The sequence below is a fragment of the Sinocyclocheilus grahami genome, unplaced genomic scaffold, assembly GCF_001515645.1.
Source record: "Sinocyclocheilus grahami isolate Dianchi unplaced genomic scaffold, SAMN03320097.WGS_v1.1 scaffold71.1, whole genome shotgun sequence".
NCBI lineage: Eukaryota > Metazoa > Chordata > Actinopteri > Cypriniformes > Cyprinidae > Sinocyclocheilus > Sinocyclocheilus grahami.
Genome location: NW_015505250.1, coordinates 173502 through 186237, shown reverse-complemented (window position 1 = coordinate 186237; position 12736 = coordinate 173502). Strand labels below are relative to the sequence as shown.

Genomic DNA, 12736 nt, shown 5'->3' with positions numbered 1-12736 from the left:
TATACAGATATATATATATATATATATATATATATATATATACTTTCAGGAAAAAAGGTACAAAGCTGTCACTGGGGCGGAATCCTAAGGTACAAAAGATAATTTATTAACCCCTAAATGGTACATATTAGTACCTTTGAAAGGGTACCAGTGACAGTTTTGTACCTTTTTTTTCTGAGAGTGTAGAGCTCACAGCAGAAAGCATGAACTCAGTTTAAAAATGAAAAAATGAGTGAAAGCTATGCAGACACATTTGATAATACAGCTGGGATGGAAGTATTCAACCTCGCTGTGATTTTCCCCCTTTTACCCACACCTGTTCGTGCATGTATCTCAGACCCCTCGAACAGACCCTTGCTCTAAACCCTCCTCTGGTTACGTTATACCACATATCAAATTTAGCTTTGATTCCACAGAACTTGATCTGTGTCTGTTGACGCAAATGTTTGGGGAAAAGTTTTGTTTTGTCTCCATGGCTTTGCTGTTTCCTGTTTTTCATGTTACATGGGGCGTGACACACGCACATTGTTCATCTGCGCCGTTTGCATATGCATGGGACCACCGCCCTCAGCTGTGGCGGTGTCTCTGCGGTCTAACTGTATGGAGTATCTGCATGGGGTATCTAGGGCACCTGCATGTGTCTGGTGAAGATGTATGGGATGTTGTTGTATGGATGCAACCGCATATCCAGGATTAGGGAAACTAAAAGCAATAATTTAAGAACTAATTTTTGAAAGATCAATATTAATGAACCACTATTTTGAATGATGCACTCTTAAAAATAAAGGTTCATTATTGGCATTTGTGGTTCCTGGAAGAACCTTTAATATCCATGGAAACCCATTACACAAAAGGATCTTCAGGTTATTAAAATGTTCTTCACACTAAATGGTTCTTTTAAGAACTGTTCGCTCATTTCACGCAAGCTTTGACATTAAGGATTCAAAAATGCTTCACAGCTTTGCTTGTATAGGGGATTTTTTAAAGAATATTATTCTAGGGTATGATCTATTAAATTATCTTTCATGCAACAAAATGTAAATGTTTTAGTTAAACTCTGAACGTTTAAAGGGGTCATCCGATGCCCATTTTTCACAAGTTGATATGATTCTTTAGGGTCTTAATGAAAAGTCTGTAACATAGTTTGGTTAAAATTTCTCAATGGTAGTGTAAAAAACACCTTTTTTTTTACCCTGTCAAAAAACAGCTCTTTTCAGAGCAAGCCGTTTTGTAGCATTTTTCTTTAAATGTTAATGAGCTCTGCTGACCCCGCCCCTTTCTTCCGAGCCGCTCTCTGAGGGATCGCATTCATCGTGAAACTTGCTAATTAGCACATTATTTGGAAAGGCAATTTGCAAAGATTTATTAAAAAAACCTTATACTCACTTCTTCTGTAGGTGAAGCTGGATCACGAATGATTCGCGTGAACATAAAGGCATTTATGTAGATCGTCATTCCGTTCATAAACAAACGTAATCCACTGTGTCTTTAGCGGCTCAGATGTCGGGAGTAAATGGTGACTGCTATGTTCATTATTACATCCAACAACAGAACACCTCAATCGCTTAGAAGTCATTCTTGTCTACATCTGCTCCAGAGGTGAAACAATGGCAGACTGATGACAGCTCACTCAGGGCGGGTCTAAGGTAAAACACCAGTCCAGTCTGTGCTGAAATGCTACTGTCAATCATACTATTGTGGGAAATTATCTGAAATCAGCTCGATTTGAGAAAGGGGTAAAGATTTAAGTAGATTTTAAAAAACACTGGGTGGATTTTTATCATTATAGGGTGGTTGTGTACACACGCTGCCAACACACATTTCAGTTCAAACAACTTGTAAAAGTGCATGTCGCATCGGATGACCCCTAAAACAGAACATTTAATTATTCGGTTGGCTTGACATATGACAAGTATTAGTGTATAAGATCACAGTCAATCTCACACTTCATCACATAACTGCTTTAAAATACTCTTCATTATTCATTTTTGGAAAGAGGCATTTAATGTGTGGAATCCTATCAGAGAGATTGCAGGGTGAGAAGATTTGATGTGGGTGGTTGTCTGTGAAAAACACCTGTGCGCTTCAGGATAGCTGAGGCAATTATAATCATCATCTGTCAATTATTTGAAAAGTTCCCATGATGAAGCATATCAGTTTATATCAAAGTGAAATGCTCTGCCTTAGTCCACTATAGTACACTGCTGGATTAAGGGTGGACTATAGTGGGCTGGTACACTATAAATGACAAAAAAGATAAACCACAGAATTAATTTGTGTGAATAAACTGTAGTAGCCTACCACCGATTACCCAGCATGCTCTGCTAATTTGCTGTTGTTACCAAAGAAGGTGGTGCCTGATCAGCGGCAGTGTTTTATTATGGTGTATTTAGTATGTTGTCTTTTTTGTTACAGTAAATGATGTGTGCAATATGATATGTATATATGTAAATACAATGTGATCTCTTATATAAGTGTAATTTTCAAGTTAATCATGCATGTTATAGGTGGTCTGTAAGATGAATATATATATAAATATATTATATAAAAAATGTATCCCAAGGTGAATTGCTGCTGGATGCTGTCTGGAGAGTTTGCCCTAAAATAGTTGGGTGGGTTAAAATGTGGTGTCAAAAGCAGGGCAGAGGTCAGCTTCATCCACAGCCCTGTGGAAAAATGACAACTCTATGGATAAAATGACAGACTTGTGCCTGACTGGTATACACACAACACCCCTAACAAGGCCAACCCTCACCACAGACCTTTGGAGATGAGCATAGTAAATTACAGAAGAAAATAAAGACTAAACATTGTGTGACAGACTTAAAAGTATTCTGAGAAATCGCTGAATTGGGCACTAAATTCAACAGATTAAAGACGAGCAGTGCACAAGCTGTTATGTATAAGCAGTCTTTATAATGAGTTTTATAAGTCGCAGCCTACCTCACTCAGGTGACAGTTCTTCCAGCATCCTTCATCTGCACAACTCCACCTTTATTCTTGCCATATTTTAATCTCCTATTTAGTTACCCAAAAGGGTATATTACAGCTTGAGTTGAGTTTCATCCACAAGCTCTCCATAAACTGACAGAATGCCAAATCTTTTTAACTTATCATGCATATATTTGATAATGCTTTTAATAGCACCCATTGTTCAAGCTTTTATTTGTTCTACTTTTAGTAAGAGAAGGGAAATGACTTAATGGAAAACAAGCAAAAAATGATTTCAGCAAATGGAAGATTTACACCATTTGAGAAGGTATTTGTTCCAATCCCTTTCTGTCATAAACTGACTGTACAAAAATGTATTCCTTATTAAAGGAAAGGTCAGCAGTGTGAAAGAAAATGTAAACTTGTTACATAGGCAGAAATATATTTTCATGTCAATTAATTGATAAAACAAGCTGCAGACAGAGGGAAAAACTTCCTCAAAACTCAAAATTGATTACAATTGCAAGATTCACACGGATAATAAACTTTTGATGATGATGAATATTTTTCCATTTCTAAATTAAAATGAATTTTAATGTTCAAAAACATCTAAGTGGTGTAATGGTCAGGAGACTGCAAAAATGAAAAAGGTGTCATGAAAAGGTTGAAATTCTTGAAACTAAATTTTCATTCATTTTTTTATTATCATTTCTATTTTAAAAAGTGGTTTTGTTTTATTAAATAATATTTGAAAAGTATTTGTCAGCCAAATCAAAATCAGTGATGTAACCAGCATCCATGCAGTGGTTTTGTTGTCATTTGACATAAACAGGAAATGATATCACAGTGAGGACCTCTATAGTCCATTTTTTTTAATGAAAATGCAAGGCTATGTGAAGTCAAACAGAATAACCTGAATGAAACTTCCATATTCATGACAAAAAAAGTATGATGATTGTAAATAAAACACTAAACATCACTAACAATAACTAACATAATATAATGACTGAATAATTAAGAGGGTTCAGGCCCCTCAAACCCCCAATAATTCACACCGCAGAATAAGTCAGTTTCTGCAAGGGCAGCATTGCATCCCACTCTTATGTGTGTGTGTGTGTGTGTGTGTGTGTGAGTTACGTCAAACTGAAAGATCGGTGGTGTTTAAGGCGACTGGGGAGACGCACGCGTGTATCTCTTCTACAGGTCGATCAATATCTGTCAGATTTAGAGCCCCGGCGGACCGGTGAGCCTCACGCAGGTTCCGTCAAATAATCACTGACACGAAAGAAAGCGAACGGAGCAAATTCACCAAAGCCACACACGCGTTTACAGTGACCTAAACACGTTATCAAATTAATAATAACAATAATGAAATGCGTCCCTGTAAACCACGATTTTGCTATCAGAATAATGTAACTTGATCTGATAAAGAGCACAGATAAATTCCGGCGTTTCCAAAACATTAGGCTGCATGGCTTCAGACAATGAGCACCACAAAACCAGGAGACAAAGCGCCTGTGTGCGCCTTCAAAACATACTAACGCATGGCTTTCCTCAAACAGAACAAAAAAGTTAAATAATCTCCTTGCTCTTGAATAAACAAAACTACTGCATACACCAAATACTTCGAAAAGGCTTTTTAAATGTGCATTTGTCACGAGCACACAGCGCTCAGTGTTGAACAGATGCACATCTGGAGGTACCAGCGCTTCCCATCAGAGAACAGCTGGACAGCTGTACCCTTCCAACATGCTTTCCGTTTCATTATTGAGTTTTACTCTATTCTGATGTTTCTGTGTTGTTTAGCAGAGTGATAGTAACGCGCTAGTAGTAGTAGTAACGCAGCAGTTTGACGCAGAGACTGACGCACTGGATTTTCCATCAACTACAGTGGAGCCAACAAGGGGATTTCACTCTAAACCATCTCGTGATGTGACTGTGGGCATTTTATACTTTACGCGCATATGGGATAGAAACGCATATAAATATGTGTTTAAATAAAATCCATAACGCAATAAAAACAAAACAGATCATCTCAAGCACTGGAAAGCAAGACTAGTGTGGTTTTGAAGGTGTGTAAATTAAGCTCAATGCCGACCTGTTCTGCAACCCAGAAAAAAAAATCTAAGTTAGCTTATTAACCCCAAACACACAGAGCTTGAATGAATCGGTTCTCTATATTCAGTCCGAGGGCGGAGCGGCGGTGCGCTCAACGCATCCAAAAATGACAAGCCTTTATGGGCGCCAGTGAGAGAGAGCGCACGCACAACCTACCTTCATCTCTGCGTTAATTTCCCTCTTCACGGGGTGAGCTGGCTTTCTGCTCCTCTTGTTTTCCGGAGGTCTTCCCTCTTTCTCCATCTCAGCCATGTTTTCTTTAAATCTCTGTCAATATTTGGGGGTATAACCCCGCGGGCGCACGGCACGGAACGTGGCGGGGCCGGTTCAGAGTTGCGGAGTGGCAGCGAATGGCAGGCGCGCGAGAAGCCCCAGTGAAGTTGATGCTGCTGCTGGTGCTGCTGCTGCTGTTGCGGGCTCACCGTGCCCGGTCGAGTCAGCCATCTTCTGCCTGCTGTTTCTCAGCGGTCTGAGCCTGAGCAGGATCGAGCCCTCTCCGAAAGCCAACCGAGAGGTTGAGAAAAAAGAGCGAGCCAGACAGGGGGAGGGGCCTCCACCGTAACTCTATACGGCCACGCTGATCCCGGGAAGGCTATTTCCTCCCCAATTTTCCACAGATCGGTTTTCACTCAGGACTCCACGCGTGGCGGAGGTTGTCGCGCGATAGGAGTGAATAGGTGCCGTTGTCTGATGTGTTATCGTTCACACCGCGCGTGTTATCAGCACTCCGCAGGGGGTGCTTGATATTGTCATACGAGACTATTAATGAAAATAAAACAGTCAAGGGGTCCTAATAATTTCCTTTTAATTAAACATATTTGAATGGGTGGAATTATCATAATGGGTGTTAGTGTTTATGAGACAGATATCTGCAGGTAATTAAAACCCACTCTGAAGGTGTGTGTGTGTGTGTGTGTGTGTGAGTGAATGAGTGACAAAGACTATGTGTTACAAGTAAATTAAAGAGATGTATGCCTATATGATATAAGTCATACTAAAACTTAATTGGTGTCCCACTAAAATTGTGTCCCAAAAAAGCTCTTACTTTAGATTGTCTGGGGTATATTTTCAAACTCTCACTCTCACACAAAAACATTTCATAGATCTGTACTGCAGCATGAGATACTGTAAATGAACAAAAAGTTCTTAAATCAGACTTTAAAAAAACATTAAGAAAAATGCACTGTATAAAGTATGTTTTACAAGAAAATACTACGCGTGTTATCAGCACTCCGCAGGGGGTGCTTGATATTGTCATACGAGACTATTAATGAAAATAAAACAGTCAAGGGGTCCTAATAATTTCCTTTTAATTAAACATATTTGAATGGGTGGAATTATCATAATGGGTGTTAGTGTTTATGAGACAGATATCTGCAGGTAATTAAAACCCACTCTGAAGGTGTGTGTGTGTGTGTGTGTGTGTGAGTGAATGAGTGACAAAGACTATGTGTTACAAGTAAATGAAAGAGATGTATGCCTATATGATATAAGTCATATTAAAACTTAATGGGTGTCCCACTAAAATTGTGTCCCAAAAAAGCTCTTACTTTAGATTGTCTGGGGTATATTTTCAAACTCTCACTCTCACACAAAAACATTTCATAGATCTGTACTGCAGCATGAGATACTGTAAATGAACAAAAAGTTCTTAAATCAGACTTTTAAAAAACATTAAGAAAAATGCACTGTATAAAGTATGTTTTACAAGAAAATACTATGTTTTATCATTGTTACGTCTCATTTCTTTGTAATCATTTGTGAAATTAGCTAGCAATTTCTGAGTGACAAGTGACAAAAGTAAATCCCAATAATATATATATATATATATATACACACTGTTAGACTAAAATTATTATTATATATATATATATAATTTTTTTTACTGGCACATGACGTTTGACACCAACAACAAAACATATGGGAAGCTTTTTTTCTTCTTTTGCTATTATGAGTTTCATTTCATTTTTTATGTGCATTTAACATTATTTTTTCACCTACTATCCTGCAACCCATGCATTTTGGAGTCACAACCTACTACTGTAGTTCAGAACCACTTTTGGGACATCTTGGAGTGCACACAGAGGTGCACTGGCAACAAACAAATCACATCATAATTCTCTTCATCACTTTTACTTCAGTATTAAGGTAAGGCTGCGCTCCGTGAATCAAACCTGAGGTTCTGTGAGGAAGATGGAGCCTAAAAGTCTGGACAGAAAGAGTTAATGCACTGTAAAGATGGAGATGAAAGTCACATAGACTGTTTTTTGTGCCTTGTTGTAAGAAAGAATAATTAGTATGTTTAACCCTCAATAAATTACTCTTTGTTTGCATCCTTCTCGTTTTCTCCATCTCCAGCCCACTGGTTAATTGGCTCTCAAGCATGGCACATGTAGGGTAGGATGGCACAAGAACTCCTCTGGATCAGACCAGAGGCCGTCGTCCTTGAGAGCGTATCGACGTCCCGTCCCAGATCACTAGCAGATGCGCGACGGCCTGAATGAGTGCATTGTTTAGCACACACAGCTCTGGCAGCCCCTGCTGAACATTAGTCCATGATAAACAGTTACATTCTAGCAGGGATACTGTTACCCCTCTTGATACTAGAGGAGGTGCTTCAGCCCGTTTCTCTAACAGGCCAAACTGTGTTTTCTCCAGCGTGGATTGGCTTTCACTCCGATTCGATTCTATAGCTCTTAGCCTTGTGTATCAAGTGCAGAGGAATATGGTTTGTAAACACAAGTAAGGCTCTAATATGCAATGACAAATAAGATTAGAGGATGGAATTTACATCTCTTGGGAAATGCCTGGTGGAAAAAGTGTGGTCATGAGACAACATCAGCCTTTTCTGTTCTCATTGTAATCCCTGCTTGTTTATATTGTGTGTGTATTGTATCCTCTGAAGTGTGTGTGTGTGAGAATGCGTATGTTAGTGTGTCTCCATTTCAAAAAGATACTTATGGGATTTCTACAAGAGGGAAGTATTACAAAAAGAATCAAAAGTAGATGTAAAACAGCTGGATGCCGAATCCGTCACTGGTTCATGAAAAATAAACATTCGTTTTACAATCACAGGGGCAGATGAAGCTTTGAAAATGCAATATTCTCTCTGAAATGCCGTTGTGTGTGAACAGTCTCATCTGCTGTAGCATCATCTATTGGTTTCACATACCCACCACAACTTAATTCAGAAACTCACCTCGTATTATCTTTAGATGGGACTCGGATCACCCGCAGAGTCTATACAAAATACAGCTCTCTTTTGAAACACACAACAGCCGCCAAATGGGTGTCAATCCTGCCTCTGCACAATCATTTCAGGAATTCAAAAAGTACAAAACTTTATTATTGTATTATGTATTATTATTATTATTATTATTACAAAACGACCGTTTGAAAAGTGCACACAAGTGGGGTTCCATCGGATCACCCGCAGAGTCTATACAAAATACAGCTCTCTTTTGAAACACACAACAGCCGCCAAATGGGTGTCAATCCTTTCAGGAATTCAAAAAGTACAAAACTTTATTATTGTATTATGTATTATTATTATTATTACAAAACGACCGTTTGAAAAGTGCACACAAGTGGGGTTCCAGTGCAGATTGCTTTCAGTTGTTTCATAACCAGACAATTTTAGTTTTACTTTGGATGAATTGTATGCTTCTTTAAATTAAGACAACCGCTCTTTAATTAAATAGGCATATGACAGAAATTCTGTTGTCCATATCAAGCATGAGGTTTCAATTCACATATAAAAGCCAAACATTCTATATGTTCTTTAGTAACTGGCTTACTGTCTGTGACGTTTTTCCCATGATTTCCTCTTTATGCACTGAGGTTTACCATTATACCACAAACTAGATACTATGGGTGAACAGGAACTTTCAAACATACCACAATAGCTTGCTGTCTTGGTTACCTCTATAGAAAGACAAATGTTGCTTGTGAAGTTTTAGTTTTATTAAGTTATTTTATGGAGCACAACAGACCTCTTAATTACGTGATGATTACAGTTTTAATTTGTTAAGTAATCATAAGTGACAACAATTGAAAGAATGACAAAGATTAGATCGAAAAGACAAATGAAGCAGTGAGCAAACACTGTACTGCAGCAAATAAAGAACGACAGGTGAATTGAATGTGGACACCCAAAAAGCAGAGCTGCAGGAATCATGTAGTAGATGGTTGATTATTTAGGCGTTGGTATAATTTTATTGAGTGCCATTAGAAAGACTGAGTGGAGGATTTGTAGATGCAGTAAACATCAATTTGTTTAACCTGTGGAGGTGTCTGTTGACAAATGAGCAGAACTTTATGCTAAACATGAAGTTTTGAACAGAATAAGGTAGAGGAGCGGCTGGCATATCAGAGATGTAATACTACTCAAGAAACAATTTCTAAGGCTGGTTTGGTTCCTAGTTTATGCACCAGATAGCCTAGTCTGATATCAAAAATCCAGAGACAGCATGAAGTGGGTGTGGAATGACCTGGAAATTCTCTGGAAGTCCTAACAGAAGGAGGAGAGTTCCATCGATCCTGAAATGAAAAGTTGTTAGAAGTGCCATTATATCTATGATGATGAGGGCATCTGTCAGAGTAACTGTATAGACTTTTGGTAAATAACTTCTGAGACAGTTCGCTGTAAAATAGGTGAGTGGGTAATCTGAGATTCATGTGTCATGTGTTGTTGATTAAAGTAATGCAACCCAGCCTTAAATAGAAGGTCGAATTTATTACATTTCAAAGAGAGAGGAGACCAGAGAGACCCTTGATTTTTTTCCCCTTTCTGTCAGTCTCTCTCTATGCCCACAGCAGCATGAATGTCTACAGAATGAGGATGCAACCCAGCCTTAAATAGAAGGTCGAATTTATTACATTTCAAAGAGAGAGGAGACCAGAGAGACCCTTGATTTTTTCCCCCTTCCCCCTATGCCCACAGCAGCATGAATGTCTACAGAATGAGATGGTGTGGCATTGTGATTAACATTGCCAGAAAATTGCCAGTTTATTCCCTGTAATGAGCAACACTGTAAAAAATAAGTGTAATTTTAGCTGTAAAATTTTGTAAAAACGCTACAGAAAAAAAACTGTTAATAGGTTAACAGTAAGTTCCCGTACTATATACAGGGAAAAACGGTAAAAGATCTAACTAGACATTTCATGTAATTCGACAGTAAAATGCTGTTAATTGTACAGTTTTTAGAAGTAAAAAACAAACAAACCAATGTATAATTTACAGTCAAAAACTGTAAACTGATATTCCCAGAATTCCCTGCATGACACTCCATATTTGAAAGTATTTTGTTTAAATAATACATTTTTGTTATCAGTTATGTACATTTGGGCTTTATGTTTCATCTTCTGTTATTTAATGAATGTTTATTGCATTATTTAAGTGTCATGTGGGTTACCATGATGGTGTTTTGTGTTTGCATGAATTACTCCTTCTAAGCTGAAGTTCACCTTCTAAGCTACATTGAAAGAATGACAAAGATTAGATCGAAAAGACAAATGAAGCAGTGAGCAAACACTGTACTGCAGCAAATAAAGAACGACAGGTGAATTGAATGTGGACACCCAAAAAGCAGAGCTGCAGGAATCATGTAGTAGATGGTTGATTATTTAGGCGTTGGTATAATTTTATTGAGTGCCATTAGAAAGACTGAGTGGAGGATTTGTAGATGCAGTAAACATCAATTTGTTTAACCTGTGGAGGTGTCTGTTGACAAATGAGCAGAACTTTATGCTAAACATGAAGTTTTGAACAGAATAAGGTAGAGGAGCGGCTGGCATATCAGAGATGTAATACTACTCAAGAAACAATTTCTAAGGCTGGTTTGGTTCCTAGTTTATGCACCAGATAGCCTAGTCTGATATCAAAAATCCAGAGACAGCATGAAGTGGGTGTGGAATGACCTGGAAATTCTCTGGAAGTCCTAACAGAAGGAGGAGAGTTCCATCGATCCTGAAATGAAAAGTTGTTAGAAGTGCCATTATATCTATGATGATGAGGGCATCTGTCAGAGTAACTGTATAGACTTTTGGTAAATAACTTCTGAGACAGTTCGCTGTAAAATAGGTGAGTGGGTAATCTGAGATTCATGTGTCATGTGTTGTTGATTAAAGTAATGCAACCCAGCCTTAAATAGAAGGTCGAATTTATTACATTTCAAAGAGAGAGGAGACCAGAGAGACCCTTGATTTTTTCCCCCTTCCCCCTATGCCCACAGCAGCATGAATGTCTACAGAATGAGGTGGTGTGGCATTGTGATTAACATTGCCAGAAAATTGCCAGTTTATTCCCTGTAATGAGCAACACTGTAAAAAATAAGTGTAATTTTAGCTGTAAAATTTTGTAAAAACGCTACAGAAAAAAAACTGTTAATAGGTTAACAGTAAGTTCCCGTACTATATACAGGGAAAAACGGTAAAAGATCTAACTAGACATTTCATGTAATTTTACAGTAAAATGCTGTTAATTGTACAGTTTTTAGAAGTAAAAAACAAACAAACCAATGTATAATTTACAGTCAAAAACTGTAAACTGATATTCCCAGAATTCCCTGCATGACACTCCATATTTGAAAGTATTTTGTTTAAATAATACATTTTTGTTATCAGTTATGTACATTTGGGCTTTATGTTTCATCTTCTGTTGTTTAATGAATGTTTATTGCATTATTTAAGTGTCATGTGTGTTACCATGATGGTGTTTTGTGTTTGCATGAATTACTCTGTTCACCTTCTAAGCTACTTGTGATGATTTTTTAACTTTGATTCTTCATGTGGCTTTCTCTTTTACCACCTGCATTATTATGCTGGTTGTCAGTATGTTAAAGGTACAAAACATAATTTAAAAGCAGCGTGCGTTGTTGAATTTATTGGTTTACATTCAAAAGTTTGTAAATTACAGTTTAATACTGTAAAATGTACAGTTTTTGGCTGTAAATGTGTTTACTGTTTTTCTGTATTTTTTTTACAAAATTATTCTGGCAACCATAGTTGCCAAAATTATTTTGTAAAAATGACAGATTTTTTTTTACAGTGAAGCCATGATCATGTTATACACTTAATCGCAGGTAAAAAAAAAAAAAAAAAAAAAAAAAAAAAAAATAAAAATAAATTTTTTTTTTTTTAAATTAAGAATATTGAAAGCGAGAGCTGTGAAACTGTATACATTTTTAGGGGTTCAAGCTAGAGGTCTACACGGAGGACCCGAGACCCGAACGGGTTCGGGGCTATTTTTTAAATGGTCAGCCGGGTCCGGGTCGGGTCCCAATCTATTACTTCGGGTCCCGGGTCTGGTTTAACATTGTGTGTAATAAAAAAAAAAAAAATATATATATATATAATTAGTATTTTTATTATCACATATCTATTTTAAATATGTTAAAATACAAAAATGGCCAAAAATACACTGTTAATACAGATAAAATATATTTACATATATTAATAATTTGCTTTACTGTAAAATGGTATGTGGTAGTAACATTTTTTTGCTTTCTGATTTCACAGATTTTATTTGGACAATTACAAATCACTATCATGGTACTAAAATAATGCAATAAACATTAATTTAACAAGATGCAACATAAAACCCATCAAATGTGAAGTGTCACAGAGGGATTTCTGAGAAAGAAAATAGGTCACGGCTCGCTTACATTGGACGGAGGCATCTGGGTAT

General features: G+C 37.3%; 1 protein-coding gene across 4 annotated transcripts in view; it reads right to left on the bottom strand.

Annotated features, from left to right (window-relative positions):
* LOC107585480 (sine oculis-binding protein homolog) overlaps positions 1-5704 on the bottom strand; it is a 31182-nt gene extending 25478 nt beyond the window's left edge. For all 4 annotated transcript variants that reach the window (XM_016272508.1, XM_016272511.1, XM_016272510.1 and 1 more), the window contains exon 1: positions 5206-5704. In XM_016272508.1, the coding sequence (XP_016127994.1) occupies positions 5206-5301 (96 nt within the window). In that variant the 5' untranslated portion in view covers positions 5302-5704. The remainder of the gene's footprint in view (positions 1-5205) is intronic.
* Positions 5705-12736: the final 7032 nt, after the last annotated feature.